The 21,209-nt window shown below is 55.7% G+C and overlaps 2 protein-coding genes across 4 annotated transcripts in view; one reads left to right on the plus strand and one right to left on the minus strand.

Moving 5' to 3' along the window:
* The window catches only part of OLFM1 (olfactomedin 1), a 48,107-nt gene that overhangs the window by 15,494 nt on the left and 11,404 nt on the right, over positions 1 to 21,209 (minus strand). Inside the window, exons 1-4 of one of the 3 annotated variants that reach the window (XM_015116396.3) lie at positions 20,478 to 20,949; positions 18,270 to 18,419; positions 11,860 to 12,015; positions 8,237 to 8,456 (exon numbers count right to left, since the gene is read on the minus strand). In XM_015116396.3, coding sequence (XP_014971882.2) covers positions 8,237 to 8,456; positions 11,860 to 12,015; positions 18,270 to 18,419; positions 20,478 to 20,627 — 676 coding nt within the window. In that variant the 5' untranslated portion in view covers positions 20,628 to 20,949. Of the gene's footprint in view, positions 1 to 8,236; positions 8,457 to 11,859; positions 12,016 to 18,269; positions 18,420 to 19,176; positions 19,264 to 20,477; positions 20,950 to 21,209 lie in introns of those variants that run through there. The other 2 variants (XM_028834621.2, XM_077967126.1) reach the window with 2 other exon arrangements.
* On the plus strand, positions 91 to 8,966 carry LOC144334871 (uncharacterized). Its single transcript, XM_077966709.1, has 5 exons — positions 91 to 126; positions 451 to 715; positions 1,046 to 1,120; positions 2,933 to 3,088; positions 3,462 to 8,966. The coding sequence occupies exons 1-5, from the start codon at positions 91 to 93 to the stop codon at positions 3,488 to 3,490; spliced, it is 561 nt and encodes a 186-aa protein (XP_077822835.1). The 3' UTR covers positions 3,491 to 8,966.

Raw genomic sequence — 21,209 nt, forward strand, 5'->3', positions numbered from 1 at the left:
TGGAAAAGAGCACGCAGGTCAGGAGAGGGAGGGCGGGGGCCCCGGCCCGCGGTGGTCACCCTGACCCCGACTGCCCAGAGCACACGTGCCATGCGGCGGCTTCTCCTCTTGCCCTCGGGGTCTGGGGTGCTGTGGAAAGATGCTCACGCCCTTGTTTTCACAGACAATTCCCCCCGTCTCGGAAAGGCCACCTCCTCCCCAAAACAGAGCAGCTGTGGCCAGGATAGCAGGGAAAAGCCGTGAGCAGACAGCCGCCCTCCTGCGCTTCACCCCTCCTCTGCCTGCTGCACCCATGGCCTGGGGATGGGGGTGCTGGAGCAGCACCTCTAGGAGAGGGGTCAGCTCTTTCCAAGACTCAATTTTCTTCTCTTGGAAATGGGAACAGCAGCAGCTCCACCCCCAGGGGCATTAGACGTCATGCCCTGACAGCCCAGCCCGTGTGGGGCACAGTTAGGCGCAGTGCGAGACACTGCGTCCAGGCAGGCCCTGTTCCACCACGGCGCAGCAACACCACCAGCGGCCCCGGAACTGACCGGGACAAAGGCCACAGCGGCCTTCGCGCAGAAGGAGCCTGCGCACTTCTCCCACGGGCCTGAGCCAGCTGCTTCTGCCTGTGGGAGGAGCCCAGGCTGGAGCGCTGGGATGTTGAGCACCAGGGTGGATGGGATCCTGGATGTGACCTCAGCAGCCCTCCGTCTCACAGAGGACCGTGGAGGTGAGGAGGGACACACCCGGGCCACCCGGTGATTCGGGTTGAGGCTGGAGCCCCCGACACCCCTGAGGGCTCAGGGCAGCTTCCACACCCGCTGCACAGGAACACAACTCCTCCTGCCCGGAGGCCGGCGTGTCTGCACAGCCACGCAGCTCTTCCACAACGCACGAGCCTCAGCCGCCCTCTGAAGGGCCCAAATGCTCCTGATTCTAGCAGGGACCCTGGATGGGAAGTGGGTGGTTTCCCTGCAGAGGGTAGAGGAAGGGCCCCTCGGCCGCAAGCCCCCGCACCCTGCCCTGACCCTCCCGGCCAAGCCCGCCTGTGACCTCCTAGGTCTGCGTGGCACCCTCGGTGGGCTTGCTCGAGCACATGAGTCCAGAGGCCATCCATGTGCGGGGAAGACTGCGGGTGAGTGCGTCTGGACCTCGGCTCAGCCAGGATAATCCCATAGGCAAGCAGGGTGGGGCAGGCTCCAGGCTGGTACCCGGGAGGGCACAGCCCGGCCACTCCCATGCTCAGCGCAGGTCTTGGGGTACCTCCCACTCTCTCTCAACTGGACGTGGCGAGTGTGCCTGTTATTGACATCACACAAGACCAGAAAGAGGGACGCTCCCGGCCCCGCCGGTGTGGAGGTGTCTCCGATACCGTGGGTTGGCGGGAGAGCGCGCATCCAGGCAACAGGGGCTTTCAGAGGGACAAGGAGCCCACCGCCCGCAGAAAAAGACTGGGTTTGTCCCCAGATTCCCATCGAGTCGGGCTGCACTGCTCCGAGGCCCTGGCAACCTGGCTCCCGGCCTGCCGCCTCTGCCCCGATTGGAAGAAGAAATGTCACAGCCCTTCTTTCCCCTCCTCCTCCGTGCTTATTCCCCTGTTCCCACTTTCAGGAGGCATTATGTGCTTTCCCAAGTAAATACTGTCCCCTCATGGCTGGAGGCTTTCCGGCAGTGGGGCCGGGTGAGAGGCTGCCGGGGTCTGCTCGGCCGTAGTCCACGTGGGCTCCGGGCCAGGGCCGTGCCTCCCATCTGTGGGAGGAGAAGCAGCAGAAGAAAGGGAAGGAGAGGAGATGGCCACAGCTGACCGGCGTCTATGGGGACAAGAAGTAAGAAGATGTGGGGGGTCTGAGAAGTGTCACTAGAGGGTCCTCTTCCAGGAGAGTCCAGCCCAGCTTTTCACCCCAGTGCAACACGTGGGCGGAGAAGAGGAGCTCAGGGGGGCTTCACTAAGGCCCTGGAGGAGCGTGAGGCAGGAGGTGGGAGGCAGGAGCCATGGCTGGGCTCACCCCTCACCCTCCGGCTGCTGAGGGGCCCTGGGCTTCGGGGGAGACAGCAGCTCCCTCTGCACTGGGTGGGTGCTGGGAGAAGCCCTTCACAGCCCCTCTCCAGTCCTCCCTGCCATCCAGAGGCCGGTGTCCCCTAAGACAGCGCTGTGGCCCTGGGAACGTCCCGTGAGGGCTCTCCACGCCGTGGTTCTGTTAGTGGTCCGGAAGGAGAAGCCTAGAGGAGCGGCGGCCCCACGCTGGGTTTTCCATCCAGCAGTGCACGTGGGCTCTGGCCACTTCAGCCTCCTCAGTCAACACGCCGGGCCTTCCGTGACGCTGGCCCACATGAACGCCCGGAACCACACCCGCAGTAGGCTCGTCCCGGTCGCATGACCTCCCAGAAGGAGACCAGGTGTCTGCCCCCGGCCTCGCAGGCAGCCGGCAGAGGCCAGAGGCAGCAAGTCAGTGCCGGGCTCCGCTCCGCCGCCTGGCCCGAGCCCCTCCCTGCTGGTTCACACAGCTTTGTTCCAGCTGTCCCTCCACCTGGCGTGCAGGTCCCAGCCCCGTCTTCCCACCCACCTTCACTGGCTTGCCCCAAACGGACACCTCTGCCCTAAAGACGTGCCCCTCCTTCACTCTGCCTGGCCTGCCTGTCCTCACGGGAGCCGGAGCCAGCCTCCCACCGTACATCTCCTGGGGCTGCCGAGGAATGTCTGGGTCTTGCCGCCCCAGGGAAGAAACTTCCTGCACTCACCCTGTTTCCTCCAAAACGCAGCCTGGGGATTTGTATGGAATGAATGAATGAATGAATGAATGAATGAATGAATGAATAGCTCATTGCTCAGAAAAGCCTCCTAAGTTGAAGGCTTCACTCTCCATCTCAGTGGAGGAGACGGTGGGGAGGGAGGGTGACCCTCTTCCCTGGAGGATGCTCTGTAACCCCCTCTTCTCCTTATCTATAGATGGGGTAATAACAACAGCGCCCCCTCAGAAGGCTGCTGTGAGAATTAGGGCAGGGACCACCAGAGAGCTTTTGGGACAGCACCTGCCACACAGTCAGAGCTCCACAGACGTCAGGAGGCATCACTGGGGATGCAGACTGAGGACGTGCGGAGAAGGTGAGCCCAGGTCAATGTGGTCTTCACCCCTCCCACTTCATCCCGCAAACCCTGAACCTGGCAGGTCTGCTCTCCAGAAGATGGCTCTGCCCCAGGCCCACCCTGCCCGGGTCAAGGGCTCCCTCCTCCCTCCCGCATGGGCCCCACTGGCTCAGAGCTGAGCATCACCCTCTCCAACACCCTCTTTTAAATGCAAAAGTGACCCCTTGAAATGAGCCTTAAAATCCTGGCTTAGCGAGGGCGGGGAAGGGTGAGGCTGGCTCTGCACTCTGCTCTTCCAACTGCTGGCGGCATGCACAGCTCCCAGGGCCCTCGGGGCTGGAGGCCACCTGCCCTCCTTGAGTCAGGGAGTTATTTTTGGTTCTCCATCCAGACCGCTTCTGCCAAGACCTCAGGAACTGACAGGATCTAAAAAAGCCTATGGCAGAACCTCAGCGGCATCTTGGCACATCCAGTTCAGGAAAGCGTCCCTCGCCAGTCACGAGCACTCAGGATGCACGCACAAGGAGGGAAGAGGAGGGGAGAGGCAGGAGAGGGCTGGCTGGGCTTCCTGCACTGCTGGAGGCTCAGGAAATGGCCCAAACGGGCTCTGTCTCCTAGGAAGGCCTAGGCTGGGAGGGCCGGCATGCTCAGCTGGAGGGGCAGGCCGCCCTAGGGCCCCAGATGGGCTCAGAAGGCAGGGCGCTGTGCAAGGCCGGGAGCCTGGACAAGCCGATGCCCCTGCGGATGAGACAATCTGCCTCTTGCTATTCCCAGGAGGAGACTACTTGTGAGCAGCAGCCTGGATGATCTCATAGAACAGGCCCGGGGAGATGCCCGCCGAGGACCTCAGGCCAGAGACAGAGGGGTCTCTGGGCAAGCCCGGAGACAGGCCAGGAGGGCTGAGTGCCCTGAAGCAGGCAGACGGGGTTCCTGGCCTGCCGCCTGTCCTCTGAGTCTATCCTCCTTGGTCCCAGCTTTTATCCCCTGCAATCCGGGAAGACTTAAGCTGGAAGTCTGCAGAGCTGGGAACTTGGACGAACCAATGTCCAAGATACAGATGAAAGAAGCTGAGAACCATGCAGCGTCCCCACCAGGCCTCGAGATCAGAACCAGGGCCTGGGCTGGGGTGGCCACTGAGAAAAGAGTCACGGCAGACCCTCCTCCTCGCACGGCAGGGAAGGGCGGGCCTCCAGGAGACTCTCACCGCCTGTCATCTGGAGAAATTCCTGGGAAGAGCCCCGGCCGCCCGGGGCCCCACTCAGTCAGTGCTTCTGAGCGGCTTTTTAGATTTCGGTTTATTTCCTCCCCTGTCATTCTAGTGGGTTTTCTTTTGGAATCCACTGGCAAGGGCTTAACTCTCTATCCTTGAATGCACCATGTGTGCCGGTGACAGTGGCTCACTGTCTAGCTCCACTCAGGGCCGGGGGCAGGAGGAGACAGACGCTCCCCCTGCCTGGCTGACCCTTTCTCATATCTCGGGGTCAGGGAACAAGAGGGAGGCTTCAGATTCCTCTCCCCCAGGACAGAGTGTAGAACATGGTGCCAGAGCCAAGCCCCAGGCCCTGACAACTCAAGCTGGGATGGGGGCCTGCAACTGGACTTGCATCAACCTAGATACCCAGGCAGGCCCGGCTCCCAGCGGCTGGCAGGGGACTCTGACGCTGGAGCCAGTGGGCTTTGTTAAGATGCGTTCCAGTGAAACAAAAAGACCCGATTGACCCTGAAGCCCGGGCTCTGTCTGTGCTTATGGGTGTCTGGGGGCTTCCTCCTCACCCTTTGGGGAAAAAAAAAGAAACGAAGGAAGCCTTTAGCACCAGAGTGCCAGGATGGTATATCTGGGAGGAGCCCTTCCAATCAGCTGGTCCCCTCGTTTATAGAGAGGACCACGGAGGCCTGAAGCCGACACAGCCTGGGAGCTCCATGGGTAGAGCTGTGTCATGCACTGACCCTCTCTTCTGGCTTCGCTTAGCTTCACTGCTGGGGCATCTGACTCTGCAGGCTCCCCCTGGAGAGAGGCCCCCAAGCCCAGCTTAGGGGACGAGGCCAGGGGTACGTGGCAGCACTGCCTCTCCCCTTGCCCTGCAACAAGACTTGCTCCAGGAGAACCGACCAACTGCCTCCCTTCCAGAGGATGCCTGAGAGGAGAGGTTCAGATTCCAGTTTCCGGCTGGGCCATTAGGAAAATTATATAATGCCATCAAAAGAGGGATCTTCAGAATTGGAAACGGAAAGCTGATGGAGCCCTGGTCCTTGTTTTCTCTGTTTCTGAGTATGTTCTGGGGTCAGGAATTGTCAGCAACAGTGACTTGAAGAAGGCAGCAGCAAGGAGAGAGCTATCAGGAAGACTTTGGGAGAGCCTCTCCTCCAGGCTTACCACAGGAAGGGAACCGGGACCCTGTTCACTAGACCATGGAACCTGCAGTCAGACTTCACACCAGCAGGTGCAGCAGGCACACCAAGAAACTGCAGGGTCCGGGACGGGGGAGGAAACTGCCCACTACTGGATGCCACGTCTCGCAGAAGCCCTGCCCACCCAGGATGGCTGGCAGCTTGCGCTGGCTCCACCTTGCAGAAGGCGGGTCTCCTCTGCAACCTCCCAGCAAGGAAACAGGCTGCCAGAGTGGTCCTGAGGCGGGTGCCTATTTGCAAGGCTAAAATGAAGCTAAATTAAGCAGCTGCAGGATATTAATTTGGCGCTTAAGTTACTGAGCTTGAATGAAAGCCTGGGAAGAGGGAGGAGGAAGATCAACAGCTGCTAAATCTTTCTATCTGTGTCTATCAATCATCTGTCAATCAATCAATCACTTATCTATCTACCTACCTATCCAGTCATCAGTCAGCTATCATCACCTCTCTATCCATCGACCTATCTCTGCCTACCAGCACCTTCTCTGCTGGGCACAGTGCTGAGCTCAGAATCTGAAGGACTTCCATGAATTATCATTCTATGAATTACCCCGGAGCTCAGGGACTCCCTGCACCATTTTACAGATGAGGAGGCAGCTGAAACTCGAGAGGGTAAATGCCTTGGGGGAGTCGCACAGCTATGGAGTGGCGCTTACTACCTTACAGAGCTGCCTCCTCTACGGGGGGAGCTCAGTTTGCTGTGTGTCAAGATGAGTCAGGTGCTGGCTACAGGCAGATGCCAGGGCCCCACCTGCAGAAGATCTGATTCAGCAGCTCTGCCTACGTGTCGCAGCCCTTCCAAAGAAAGAATTAAACGCAGAGGTGAAACCAGGCAGCCGCACTCCAAAGGTGGGAAAACGAGGGCCTCTGGAGGCCTATGAACCCTCTCTCTTTACTCCCAAATCAATGGTGTTAGCAGCCCAAGGACAGCCATGTGATCTCCTTCACAAGACCCAGGATTTGAAGCTACAAGGTAAACTCACCCAGCTACTAAAAATAGGCCAAGCACAGATGGGAAGGCCAGCTCATCCGGGAGGGGTGGTGCCCCCCTCGGAAAGGCCCTTGGCTTCTCACTATTTGCAACTTTTTACTCCAGATCCCTACTTTGCTCCCTGGATTCCTTGATTGGAAAATGTGGAGGTTTTTTCTGGGTTTCTCCGTGATGTGCCCTGTCTATTCCAGGGAGGAAAAGACAGTGCTCATGGGGAAATACACAACAACAACAAAAAGATCCTGCCACTGGATACTTGGGAGGCCAAGGGAGACCCCATCCGTGGGAGTGTTTGGAGGTCCCGGAGAAAGGGGCAATGGTGAGGTCACTCAAGGTCATGATGGGGAGAAAGCCAAAGATAGTACCCAATGGAAACAGTCATACAGCCTTATGATCGTTCATACAGCTCTATCATCATCAACATTCCCACAACTCCTAGAAAATCAAATTGGGAAGCCATGGTAGAGGCCATCTGGCCCAGACGCCCCTCCTGGGACTGTCTGAGGTCACCCAGCCACTGTCACACCAGGGCTGGGCACCATGGAGCATGGAGCCGAAAGAATGCAGTTAGCAGCTCCCATGGGACACAGCCAGCGTGCACTCATCAAAATGGATTAGTTCTCCAACCCCCAGCATTTCTCATTGTCTCTGTTTCGGGACTGGGGAACTTGAGGCTCTGTGTGTTCACTGAGAACACCTAGAACAGCATTTAAAAATCACCTAAAGTGGGAACCTGGGGAAACAAGGGTTTGGCTGACTCTTTTCTTTCCCCTTGAATATTCTCTCTCTTCACCTGACTAACAACAATAGAGGTTTTTCTTTCAAGTGTTGTTTGTGGATGTTTTAGGTTTATCATAAGGCACTTGGAGTGTGTGTGTGTGGAAAGGAGAGTAGAAATAAAAAGGTAACCAAGTTAGAACATCAGAGAAAGCCTGAGATAAACTTCCTAAGGCAAAATCACCCTAAAATCACCCTACGTTACCCTAAAAAGTAGGTAGTATGAAAACAACAACCTCTGTGTTATTAAAAAAAAAAAAACAGCTTGGTGAGGACAGATGGTTAATATTTCTTAAGAAAAACTAGAAGTGGAATTGGGATTTGAAATGTGCTATTTAAAAGCAGACTCAGACACTAATGTGTTAAGATTTCTCCTAGTGATTAACTGGAGAGTTGGTAAGGTGAATGGGTAATCAGTCAGAAATAAGAATCCAAATGGGTCACCCCACACTGGGAGTTTTTCTTTGGAAACATACAGAGGAAGGGGCTCATTTGCTTAGAGGCTCCTCCCCTTCCAGGCTGTGAGCAGGGGCTCCCTCCCGTGCTGTGAATGGCAGCTCTCCTGTGATGTGATTGAATTTTGCTCCCTTTTTTATTCCAACTATGCATGATTCAATATTTCAGGAGCTCCACCAGCCCCCGTTCTCAATCCAGAGGAATCTGAGATGTGTATTTCCAGCCCTATGAAACTGATGTCTTCAAGGCACACACACATACAGTACGCACACGCACACACAGTCCGCCAGATGGTATGCTATTTTTTTCCAGATGTGTGACTCAGCAGGGTCTGTGGCCTCTGCACAAGACCCAGCTCTGAACAATGCCCTAGGATGGGTGCGGCCTATGCTCCTCCTTTGCTGTCTCTCAAGATAGCCCTGCCCAGGAGCCCTAATCGAGCCATCACCTCGCGAACCTCAGCACCACTCCCTAAGCCTGTGCGTGTGCCGGAGGTGGGCAGTGCAGCGCCACGTCCCGCAGGGTTCTGAGCCTACCTAGTTTTTGCATGCATGCACGGAGCCTTTCTTCAAGATTGGACACTCTGCTCTGAAGTTCATCGTAGTCATAGGCGCCAATTTCCTCTTGCAGCTCGTTAAGGACTGACGTCAGATTCTGGGCCTCCTCTTTAAACTGCAATACCAATTTGGCATCGGCCTTGTACTCTTCCAACACAGGTATCAAAGGCCTAAGTTCATCCATTTTCGCTTTTATCGCCTGTAAGGTTAAAATAAGCTAGTTCAGTGCGATGCATGCAAGAACTCTCGCCCCCTGCCTTGGCCTGGCTTCTCTCTAGGTGAGGGAACGTGTGTCTATTCCCGCTTTATTTACAGGCTTATTTATTCTGGTCCAAATGAGTTAGAAGAGCATATTAAACAGTCCTCAGAACACCAACATATTTGGGAAAGGTCTTTATTGTCAGTTTAGAGTGCAACATCTTAAGGTTACATGCTTTGAGTCACATACACGAAGTTTTTGTTTCTTTCTTTCTTTTTCAAAAAATGCATTGACAAGGGTTCAAACTATTCATGAAATGCAGCTACAGTCGCATGCAAAGGAGGATCCTGGTTGTATTCAAGGTTCCTTAGTGAAATGGTGCTAAGTATTGGAAAATAATAGTAAAAATGCATGGTGCAAAAAGCTCTCTGGCTCTCTTTCATGGTTACATGGGAGTGGACTGCTTCTTCAGTCACTGCAGCATTGAAAAAACTCTTTTAAGTTAGCCCTGCAAGTAAGAAAACGAAATACCGTTGAAGAACTAGCTCACTAGCCTGCCTGAAACAGACAGCCATCAGGAAACACATATTTACATGGTCGTTTAGAAAAAGCCCGCTGTAATGCTCGAGTTAGTCAAAACCAACTGCTTGAAGAGTTATTGAGATCCCCTCATCACAATGTCTGCCGGAATTTCTTTTAATGCAGTTTAGCACAGTCAAGGCAAGCGCTTGCTTTTCTTCCCCCAAAGCCACAGCACCCCAAAATTGGAAACTTGCAGAGATGCCTGTGTCAACCACGTTTGCCAAGACGGGCTACCTCCCAGTTGCTGACGACACCCCCATCGTTAGAGGAGTCTGCCGGAAGCAGAGAAGGGAGTGCTGGCTCAGAGATGGAAATGCTTTCTGGTCAGACAGGTCAACATCTCTCTTTCCAGAGTAATTCATGATGACCAGCCAGATGCAAGGACAAAATGTCCACCTGCCTCTGCTGAGCGCAATCAGCTCGTTTCACCTCAACAGGATTGGGCCTGCTATTATTGTATTTATCATATAGATTTATAACTTCATTAGCTTGCCATTTCATCTATTTCATGTATCGTTTTAAAAAGAGAATTAGTTCTTGCCTCATGCAGGGAGCACATCAAAGAAAAACATTAGCATAAAAAGGACGGGAAGACAGAGACAGAGCACATCAGCAGTTTCCAGTCGGGCAAGGGTGTGTCACTGGACCTGTTCATTTACATCTGGGCTGGATCTCTAATTAAAATGCATGTATACCTTAATTAAGGTGGCATATAATGTTTCAGTCGAATTATACTGAGATGGAGTCAACTGTGGGCATAGCTCTACCTGGCTGCACATATGCATCTATGATTTTAGGTCAAACAAACAGCAGTTTTAACGTCCAGAGTTACCCGGAGAAGCAGAATGCTTCCCACGAGACGGAAAGGAGGCTGGCGTCTCTCTTCTTTCCCTGCACGTCTATGGCATGCCTTGTCATGGCTAGATTAGGTCAGATGTGAAAAACTGCCCTGAGAGATTCCTGCTCCGGAATGGCTCTCATCAATTCAGCTAATCCTTGGCTAATGTGATTTACCTGCAGCAGCTACAGAATGACAAGGGCCAGTAACGATGTCCCTTCCCAGCTAATATTCGACTTGGCTTGGGCAACACAGGACTCAGACCCCGGGCTTCCAAACCACACTGATGGGGGCTTGGGGGCGAGTGTGTGATGCTGCTGCTGCCACTCAGGCCACCCCTGCCAAGATGGCTTCTGCCACACCAGGGCCAGTGGTGGCCTCCCTACTGCCAAGGGCAACAGTCCTTTCAAGGCACAGAGCAACCTTTGCTGTGCTTCTCCCTGCCCCAAATGACCATTTCTGTAGGGAAAGGCAAAGCATGAAGGGAAAGCACACCCAGCCTCAGAGGAGGAGAAGGAGGAGAGGGAGGAGGAGGAGGAGGATGAAGAGAGGGAGGAGGAGGGGGAGGAGGAGGGGGAAGAGGAGAAAGGGGGAAGGAAAGGAGGAGAGAGGAAGGAAGGAGGAGGAGGAAAAGGGAGGAGGAAGGAGAGGGGGAGGGGGATGAGGAGGAGAAAGGGGAGGAAGAAAAGGAGAGGGGGAAGGGGGAGGAATGAGGAGGAGGGGGAGGAGGGCAGAGGAGGGGGAGGAGAAGGAGGAGAAGGGAGAGGAGGAGGAAGGGAAGGGAGAGGAAGAGAAAGGAGGAGGGGAGGGGGATGAGGAGGAGAAAAGGGAGGAAGAGAAGGAGAGAGAGGAGGGGGAGGTAAAGGGGCAAGGGGGAAGAGGAGAGGGGAGGAGGAGAAGGAAGAGAAGGAGGAAGAGGGGGAGGAGAAGGAAGGGGAAGAAGAGGAGGAGGAGAGGGAGGAGGAGGAAGGGGGAAGAGAAAGGGAGAAAAGAAGGGAGAGGGGGAGAAGGAGGAGGATGAGAAGAGAAGGGAAGAGGAAGGAGGGGAAGGAAGAGGGGGAGGAAGAGGAGGGGAAGAGGAGGGAGAGGAAGGAGGAGGAGGAGGAGGAAGAGGAGGGGAAGAGGAGGGAGGGGAAGGAGGAGGAGGAGAGGAGGGAGGAGAGAGGGGAAGGAGGAAGAAGAGGGGGAAGGAGGAAGAGGAGGAGGAGGAGGAGTGAGGAGGAGGAGGAAGAGGAGGAGAGGAGGGAGGGAAAAGAGGAGGAGGGAGAGGAGAGAGGGGAAGCAGGAGGAGGAGGAAGAGGGGGGAGAGAAGGGAGGGGAAGGAGGAAGAAGAGGAGGAGGAGTGAGGGGGAGGAGGAGTGAGGGGAAGGAGGAGGAGGAAGAGGAGGAGAAGAGGGAGGGAAAGGAAGAGGAGGAAGAGAGGAGGGAGGGGAAGAAGGAGGAGGAGGAAGAAGAGGGGGGAGAGGAGGGAGGGGAAGGAGGAAGAAGAGGAGGAGGAGTGAGGGGGAGGAGGAGTGAGGGGGAGGAGGAGTGAGGGGAAGGAGGAGGAGGAAGAGAGGAGGGAGGGGAAGACGGAAGAGGAGGAAGAAGAGGGGGGAGGAGAGGAGGGAGGGGAAGGAGGAAGAAGAGGAGGAGGAGTGAGGGGGAGGAGGAGTGAGGGGAAGGAGGAGGAGGAAGAGGAGGAGAAGAGGGAGGGAAAGGAAGAGGAGGAAGAGAGGAGGAAGGGGAAGAAGGAGGAGGAGGAAGAAGAGGGGGGAGAGGAGGGAGGGGAAGGAGGAAGAAGAGGAGGAGGAGTGAGGGGGAGGAGGAGTGAGGGGGAGGAGGAGTGAGGGGGAGGAGGAGTGAGGGGAAGGAGGAGGAGGAAGAGAGGAGGGAGGGGAAGACGGAAGAGGAGGAAGAAGAGGGGGGAGGAGAGGAGGGAGGGGAAGGAGGAAGAAGAGGGGAGGAGGAGAAGGGGACAGAGGCGGGGAGGAACATACATACCTTAAACTGCCTGGCCAGGTGTTGCTTATGACTCTCCTCCACCTGTTTGAACTTGGACTCCAGTCCTTTCATTTGGTTCTCCATCTTCTCCACGTACTGCAAGTCTCTCTGGGTCCGCCTGTCCAAGACCTCTATGGATTGAGACATGTTCTGCACCTGTCAAAAGGGCAACAAGTTCAGCGAAAGAGCCGCCATCGGTGCCAGGCAATCTTCTCTGCCTGCTCGTGCCCACACTGCCCTTTCCCACGCAGCCAGCACACTGGGAACCAGAAGTGGCCCATGCATTATTTACAAGGTAATCGCCAGCATCGGACTGATAGCTCCCCAAACACAGCAAATAGGTTGGGTAAACATTTCCTCGGCCAACGTGTTCTTATCATCAGGGATGCAAATCAGGGGTGTGGGAGACTCAAGTTCCTTTATTGGTTGTAGCTCCAGGCACAGACTGGGTGATTTCTCTTGATCTTTCTCTTTTTTTTTTTTTTTTTTTTTCAGTGGTAGTGGGTGGGGATTGTTCCTAGTCTTCATGTTGCAGGACAAAATCAATAAGGCAAGCATAAATACCAGCAGAGAGAAATGGCACTCTGAGGCTGCCCCGCCCCCAGGTATAAATTCTTCCTCCTAAATCTCATTGAGTGCCTTGCTGATAAGGTTGATTACTTAAGTGCGGAGTGAAGGAACAAGGGAGCTGCTCTCCCTGACTCTGCATCAAGCTTTTTTCCCTATCTCCTGTGCCATCCATCACACCCCACAGTATCATAGGTAGATGACTGCTCTGCAAACATGTACATTCTGAGCATAGAGTCAGGAATCAATCACCCAGCAAATGAAGAATCGCTGTTTTACATCTTTACGGGCAGATCTGAATTGAGTCTAGCCTCAAGATGGAACTTTAATATTCAACAGGATTCCAGGGAGCTTAAAAGAAAAACAGTTTTAGTGCAGCCACCTGCCAGTGCATTTTATTTGCAGGAAACTGGCGTGTGCTTCCGTGCAAATGCATCTGGGTGCAGGGAGGCGGGAGGAAGCTCAGGATTGCCGCAGTGGCGTTTGGGTCATTTTCTCAGAATCTAATCCAATTACTAGGGAGGAAGTTACCTCCATGACAGCAAATCTTCACTTCTGACTTTTGTGCTGAATTTGAAAATACTCTCCTTTCTAGGAACAAATCCATTTGGGGATGAGGCTTAGCTTTGCCTGGTCAGTGTGAAAAGAGAAGAGTGTGGTTTCCACTTCTTACTACACATCCTCCACCCCGCCAAACAAAGTAAAGTAAAATACGAGAGAGCGAGCCTAGCCTCCTCAGTAGGAGGAAAACCACTATGGCCAATCTCAGCACCCCAAAATGCAAGGAATTTCATATCGTGTTATTAGAAAGTAACATACACAAACTCATCTTGAAATTTTAAGTTTGTAAAGCACACGATGGGGTGGCTTTAGCTCCCCGTCACCCCTTCTCTTCCCTGGGAAATGCAAGCATACTTCTTACACCGCCCTGCCTGATTCCCTTGCTTGTCTTCCTCTGTCACTTTGAAGACTAACTATAGCACCTTTTCCAAGAAAAGATGTGAAGTTTGGTTTTATTCATCCTTCAAGGCCCAGCCCAAATGCCACCTCCTCCAGGGAGGCTTCCCTGATGAACTGAGTTAAAACTGGCTGCAAACTATTCGGAAACAACAACGTCACTTTGTTGGCGCAATGTCTGCCTAGGAGTGAGCCACACAGCTGTCCCCCCACAGCCTTCTGGACAAGATGCTCATGGAGGGAGTGACACTGGGTCTCATCCACACCTGTAACCCCTGCACAAAGTCCAGTAAATCTAGTGCACAGGGGTGGCCCCTGCAGCCACAGGGCTGGAGGAAGCAACAATACAAATGGCAGCGCCAGTCCAGACCCCTCTCTCCATTCCCCTCCTGGCAAAATCCCCAGGAGCGAAGGCCCACAAGTGCCGAGGAGAAGCTGCTGAGCTGCTGCTGGCCTCAGTCAGGAGACCACACACAGTGCCGCAGGTTTTTTGCTCCCCAGAGAACCAACGCTTTTAAAAGATTGCAAAGATTAGACTTGAGATTTAAAAAAACAAATTTTAAAGATACTAAGCTATTCAGCTACCTTAAAACCAAACAATTCCTCTCCTACAGTTCTCCCAACCCTGAAGGCACTTTGCTTTCTGGCCATGGACAAGGCACAGGCAAGGTTTGCCTCCAGCGGACAGTCAGTCCAGGACTGCAATCACGGACCCATCTCCCCACCCTCAGGGAGGGCGTTCCTCTAAGCACAGCCCTTCCTTCATTTTCTTGCCTGCAGGATGTGCCTCTGAGAAGCCAACTGACAGGCTCAGGGTCACAGAGCTACAGGATGACAGTCTATCCCACACTTCACCCAACGCGGCAGCAGGCATTAAGAAGCGGGAGGGGAGGCCGGGCGTGGTGGCTCACACCTGTAATCCCAGCACTTTGGGAGGCCGAGACGGGCGGATCACGAGGTCAGGAGATCGAGACCATCCTGGCTAACATGGTGAAACCCCGTCTCTACTAAAAATACAAAAAACTAGCCGGGCGAGGTGGCGGGCGCCTGTAGTCCCAGCTACACAGGAGGCTGAGGCAGGAAAATGGCGTGAACCCGGGAGGTGGAGCTTGCAGTGAGCCAAGATTGCGCCACTGCACTCCAGCCTGGGCGACAGAGCGAGACTCCGTCTCAAAAAAAAAAAAAAAAAAAAAAAAAAAGAAGCGGCAGGGGGGCCAGCAACACACACAGACACACCTGGCCTCAAGATAACCAACGGCTAATAATTACCCATCCTTTCCCGTGTTCCAGGCACTGCACTGAGTCTGCTGTGTCATTGATCTCATTTGATCTTTACAAAAACCCCGGGAGATGAATACTATTTTGAGTCCCATTTTACACATAGGGAGACCAAGGCTCAGAGAAGTTAAGCAACTTGCTTACTGTCGCACAGCCAGGAGGCCTGCCAGTTCAAGCTGGACTGGCTCCAAAGCCTACACTCTCAAACCCAGAGCCAAGTGCATCTTCAAAGAGAACGGAGCCCGTGCCCCACGCCTGCCACTATCCGTGTCCCTACAGTGCTCGACCCCAGCTGCATGGAATTACCTGGTGAGGCTTCCAGGGCTATACATGTCTGGGCTCCCCACAGGGACCCCAGGGCAACAGAAATCAGAGACTCTGAGGGGGGCGGGGGGCCTCACCAGATGGGTTAAAGGTGAAGCCAGGCCACAGAAACACCGACAGACCTGGCTGGAATATGCTCAGCTGTGACCTAGCCCCATCCACAGGACACATGGGCTGAGGTTTCCGGAGCATCCTATCCTGCTTCTGCCCATGAAGAGAAGGCAAGAGAAGAAAAGAGAAAGAGGAAAGAAAGAAAATAGCACACACAGGCCAGGGTGTGCGGGGGAGCTGAGGACGGAGCAGCCCTGCCTCCTGCTAAAATGCACAGTGCATTAAGGAGCGAGGGCCCTCTTTCACAGCAAATGGCTCATGCCCTCTGAAAATAGAGTGCCCGCTATGGCATCAAATGGGGTTTTAAATTTTTAAGCAGTAATGCTGTGGCACGCACAGGCGGGAAGGAATGTTCCAGGGCCTGCAGTCCCAGGGGCTCATGGAGCATTCTGGAATCCATTTCCCAACTCTCTGCTCTCCCGGCAAGAGCCTCCTCCCTGGGCTCAGGGCTCTGTTCTCCTCTCCTGACTCTCCCCAGCCCCCACAGCCCAGAGGCCCCTCCAAGTGCCACCTCCCCACTCTAAGCTTCTGAATAATTAAAGGCTCAATTAGGCTTTGGTCTAGTTTGGTGTTAATAAATGTTGGTGGAATCTGTTAAATGCATCTTACATTAATTCTTTTAAAATGATTTACTCAGGTGGCTAAAGAAAAAAAATTCTATTTCTTCAAGGGGAGCGTGCCTTACGAACTAGGCCCATTGCCCTGGGTACCACGAGGCAACCTTCCTGCCCAAGAAACAAGGGTCCTGTGGCCATTCCAGACAGGGACTGGGACACAGGAACAGGCAGTGACTCGGAGCTTTCAGGGCCCGTCAGAGCTGGGTGGGCGCTCGAAATCTCTAGCCCACCCTCTCCCTCTCCAAGAAAGGGGACTTGCTTTGTCCAGAGTTTCCTGAGGGTTTGTGGTTCAGCGGCGGGAATGTTAACCCGAGTCGGGGCAATGCTCTCCTCTCACCAGGCTGCTCCCACCTTCCCCAACGAGGTGGGCAGTGACAGCACCATCTGTCCCCCCAGCATGGAGCCAGCCCTGAATCACAGAGGCCCCCCACCCCTCACAGGCCTCCTGTCATACTCCTGAGCTGACTCCCATTCCAGAAAGTCCAAGGCCAATCTGCAGGAAGAATCATGGCTTTACCGCTGTGTGTGTGAGTGTGTGTGTGAGTGTGTGACTGTGTGAGTGTGTGTGTGAGTGTGTGACTGTGCGAGTGTGACTATGTCTTAGTGTGTGTGTGTGTGACTGTGAGTGTGACTGTGTGTGAGACTATCTGTGTGTGACTATGTGTGAGTGTTAGTGTGTATGTGTGTGTGACTGTGTGAATGTGTGTGTGCGCGTGTGACTGTGCAAGTGTGACTATGTGTGTGTTAGTGTGTGTGCGTGCGTGTGAGTGTGTGACTGTGTGTGTGTGACTGTGTGTGTCTGTGAGTGTGACTGTGTTAGTGTGTGTGCGCGTGTGTGACTATATGTGAGTGTGTGTGAGTGTGACTGTGTGTGTGACTATGTGTGAGTGTGTGTGTATGTGACTGTGTGTGTGTGACTGTGAGCGTGTGTGTGTGACTGTGTGTGTGACTGTGTGAGCGTGTGTGTGTGTGTGACTGTGTGTGTGTGTGTATGTGTGAGTGTGTGTGAGACTGTGTGAGCATGTGTGTGTGACTGTGTGACTGTGTGTGACTGTGAGCATGTGTGTGTGAGAGCGTGTGTGTATGTGTGACTGTGTGTGTGTGTGTGACTGTGACTGTGTGAGCGTGTGTGTGTGTGTTAGTGTGTATGTGTGACTGTGTGTGTGTGTGTGTGTGTGTGGTGTGACCCCACTCCCTCAGGGTGGGAAAGTTCCCTGCCCACAGGCGCTACATGCAAATGCCCCTTTCTTCTGGGGAATCAATAGGTGAAACAGAAGGGCCCACCATTCCTCCTTGTTCTCTTGGTAACTTTCCTAGGGGGCCCCCAGAACCTACATTAACCACAGAATACGGGGTCCTTGGGTGGAATGTGCCAAAAGGCCGGTGGAAAGTGCCCATCAGGAGAAGGCCCCCTGACTAAAGTGGGGAGTGGAGGAGACTGAACCAGGTGATGAGCTCAGCCATGTGGGTCTAGCGCCCACTTCCCTACTAACAGCTGCTTGGCTTGGGACAAATAAGTTCACCTCTTGGGAGCCAAATTTCCCCTTCTTGAAATGGAGTGAAAATTCCCACCAACTTCACATGGTTCTTCTCATGAAGATTAAGTGAAATAACAGATGCAAAATGTTATGCAAACTACACCCTGCTGTCCCCAGGTGGGTTCTGAAGGTGACAATGTGGCCTGCTTTAGCCCCAGGAAGGCGTTCATGGTGAGGAGCACCTGTCCAGCCACTGGCCAGGTACAACCATTCAAGGGCAGAAAAAAGATCTTATCTCATAAAATCCAAATGGCCATGCATTCCTGGGCCCACAGGCGCTCTCCGAGGTAGCTGCTGGGTGACAGCCCCAGCCCTATGCATGCAGATTATGACATCACTCAGAGACAAGCCTTGTGTCCCGTCTCACCATGCCCACATGACTTCTCAGTGGAGCCTGCAGTGACAGGGAGGCAGGTCTAGTCCTCTCTTCCTGGGCCACCCATGGAAGTCTCAATCCACCTGTCCATCCACCCACTCATTCATCCATCCATCCATCCATCCATCCACCCACCCACCCATCCATCCATCCATCCACCCATTCATCCATCCATCCATCCATCCACCCACCCATTCATCCCCATCCATCCATCCATCCATCCATCCATCCATCCACCCACCCACCCATTCATCCATCCACCCACCCATCCATCCATCCACCCACCCACCCATCCATCCATCCATCCACCCACCCATCCATCCATCCATCCACCCATTCATCCATCCATCCACCCACCCATTCATCCCCACCCATCCATCCATCCATCCACCCACCCACCCATCCATCCATCCACCCATTCATCCATCCATCCACCCACCCATCCATCCATCCACCCACCCACCCATCCACCCCCACCCATCCATCCATCCATCCACCCTTTCATTCATTCACAAATATTCTGAGTGGAGACAAGCCAGGAAAGAGCAGAAATGGGGCCTGCAAGCTAGCCAAGGCTTGGTGTTGGCGTGAGCACACAGGCATGTACCCACGCACACACACGCACACTCTGCACAGACTCACCTTCTCCAGTAGCTGCCTCAGCTGTTTTGTGCGGGCATCCCGTGAACACATGGTCTGCTGTGGGGCGACCACTGTGCAGATACACCTGCCCTCGCTGTCCTGGGCAGAGCTGTACACCTGCCAGCTCTCCTCAGGGTTGGTGGGCAGCACCTGGAGAGGGGCGGGGCGGGGAGGGAGAGGGAAGGAGAGAAAGGGAGACCATGAGGTTGTGTATCAGAGCCAACAACCAGGGGAAAGTGTCCACATCCACCCCCAGGAAAAGGCATGAGGAAATGGTCCCAAGACATGTTTGACCCAAAGGGAAGAAAGGGTCCCTGGGAACAAAGAAGCATAGGTCTCCCGTTAGGAGGCCCAGGGCTGGAAGGATGTCAAAGAGGCAAGAACCTTTACATTCTTAAAATTCAAGTTCAACTCAAGGGATGTCTGGAGTTTGTCATCTGGCCAAACTGATCTGCTGGGTGGATGGAAGGGGCAACTGGAGGCCACAGACTGGACAAGGGGCAAGACAGGAAAGCAAAGGTTGGGTGGCTCGAAATGGGCATGTATGTCAGAAACAGGATATCCTTCCCGTAAGTCAAGCACAGGTGACTGGCACCACCAAGCCTCGCCCTGCCATTCCCTGACACTTGCAGAAGAAGCACCCACTGTAACAGCCCCAGATCCAGCAGCCTATTTGCCCAGAGCTGTGATGAACCCCGAGCGGCGGCAACCTCCCTGCCGGCAGCGTGGCAAAGGCTGACCCAAGAAAACACTAGGTTTCCAACTCCTCGTGGGCTCCACCCGCGAGCCATTTGATGAATGTCACCAAATTGCCGGTGACATGCTGTGCAGGGGTCACCCTCAACCTCAGTCCTGAGGTTTGCCCAAAGACCACCAAGAAACCGGAGCTGCCTATGTCGGGTCTAACCTCACAGCCCAGCCCAGCCCAGCCAGGTACCGGGGCAGGCACTCATGAGCCTCCACGCTCCACCCTGCTGCCGGCCCCACTGTCTCTAAGCACGCTCCCCTCCGGTGGCATCAGGTCATCTCTCCGCTATTTTTAGCATGAAGATGGGGAGGAGAAGTTGGGCGGGGAGAATCTATAGTAGTCATATCTTTAATCTCATTCATTCCTAACCCGGGAAGATCGGGACCAGCAGGCCGGAACAAAGTCATCATGGAGGAATCGCCCTCAGATTCCTGAAGGAGCTGCGGGGGTGGCCTCAAGAGGAGTCTTAGGAGGGAGCCACACCACGGAGCCCTCTTCGCAGAGCACTGAACCTCTGGCAGCAAAAAGGGAGAGGGAGGGAGATTCATGTCCTTCACCTCGCCTTTCAACCTAGAGGGGCAGTGGTCTGGGGCGCGCCTTCCCAGCAGCAACCCCTTCCCCCGCGGCCCTCCGGGTGGCTGGTTCCAGCTCAGCCTTGCCCAGCCATCTAAGTCAGCTCTGCCCAGAAGCAGCCCTGGCCACGGTTCCCCTCCCGCTAGGCTCGAGAGGGAGACTCGATTTCAGTTTCAGAGGCCAGGAGGGAGGAGTGCGCGCAGAAGACGAAGGCAAAGGCGAGGCAGTGAGCACCCAAGGGCAGGCTCCCAGGGGCCCCACCCCAGCCCCTCAGCACCGTCCTCCCAGGGGAAGGAACAAACCCTCCTATGGACTGGGGAGGAAAGGGTGTCTTGGGACTTTGGGAACGAAGGCGCGGACAGGAGCTTCAGAGCCCACCGGCCGGGGCCCCACTCCCAGTCCGGTCGGGCCAGTCTGGCTTTTACAAACTAGGGCGGGCTCAGAGTCCCCGCTGGACCGAGCCCAGACTAGGGTCTAGCGGTGACTCCACCCCTCACTCGCTGAGTGTGACCTTGGACAAATCCCCAAGTCCCCAGCCTTAGTTTTCTAACCTTTTCAATGAGGGGCTCATGATTAGTGACCCAGGACTCCAAGCCTCCGAACCCCCACCAAGCTCCCCGGGCCCCGCGGCTAAGCGCCCAGGTGAAGGAAACGCCGCCCCGGGGGTGCGCGGGGAAGATCGAGTGGCCCAGGCTGGGGGAGTGGGGAGCAGGGTCACCACTGCTGCGCCGGCTCGCGACCCCTGCCCTTGCCCGCCCTGTTCCCTGCCACCTCCCTGGGAAACTCGGGTCCCGCGCGGCGCCCGCCCAGCCCCGAGCTCCGGACCGAGGAGGGGGAGGAGGAGGAGAAGGAGGGGCCGCGCCAAGGCGGCCGGCGGGCGCACTTACGCCGGTGCTGCGGTCCAGCGTCCCGCCGCCGGCCGCCGAGAGCTTGGTGGTGTTGAGGCCCACCAGCGAGGGCAGCGTCTGGGACATCCAGTTGGTGATCATGGCCATGGTGCTCAGCACGACCCCGATCTTGAGCAGCGGCACCGACATCGCGCCTCGAGCTGCCTCCAGCGCCCGCTCCAAGCTGGCGCTGGCTCCCGCGCCCGGGCGGCCTTCAGGCGGCGGGCACCGCGGCGGGCAGGGGCGCCCGGCTGTATCCCCGCGCCCCCTCGGCCCGCCGCCGCCCGCCCGCCGCCGCCGCCGCCCCGCGCGCCCCGGCCATCGCCGCGCCTTCCCCGGGCGCCAGGGAGGGTGGCCAGGCGGCCTCTGCCCGCCGCGCTCCGCGCCCCGCGCTGCCCGCCCCGCGCCCCGCCTTGCCCGGCTGCGTCCCTCCCGGCTCCTCAGCCGCCACCGGGAAGCGCCGTCCGGCTCTGAGCGCTGCGCTGGCTGCGCGCGGGGGCCGCGGCCGGGAGGCGGGGCTCGGCCGGGCGGGGCCGACGCAATCCGCCCAGGAAATGGGTGGATTTTTCCTCTTGCTCGGCTCCCCGCCGCCCCCTGGCTGCCGGCAGCGAGATCTGCAAACTCCAGTCCGCCCAGGAGTTGGGATCAGGGTGACATGAGGAGACGGACGCACCACCACCCCCCCAGATCATAAAATACCCGGCGGCGGCGTGGGGACCCCAGCTGGGGCAC

The sequence above is a fragment of the Macaca mulatta genome, chromosome 15 (genome assembly GCF_049350105.2).
Source record: "Macaca mulatta isolate MMU2019108-1 chromosome 15, T2T-MMU8v2.0, whole genome shotgun sequence".
NCBI lineage: Eukaryota > Metazoa > Chordata > Mammalia > Primates > Cercopithecidae > Macaca > Macaca mulatta.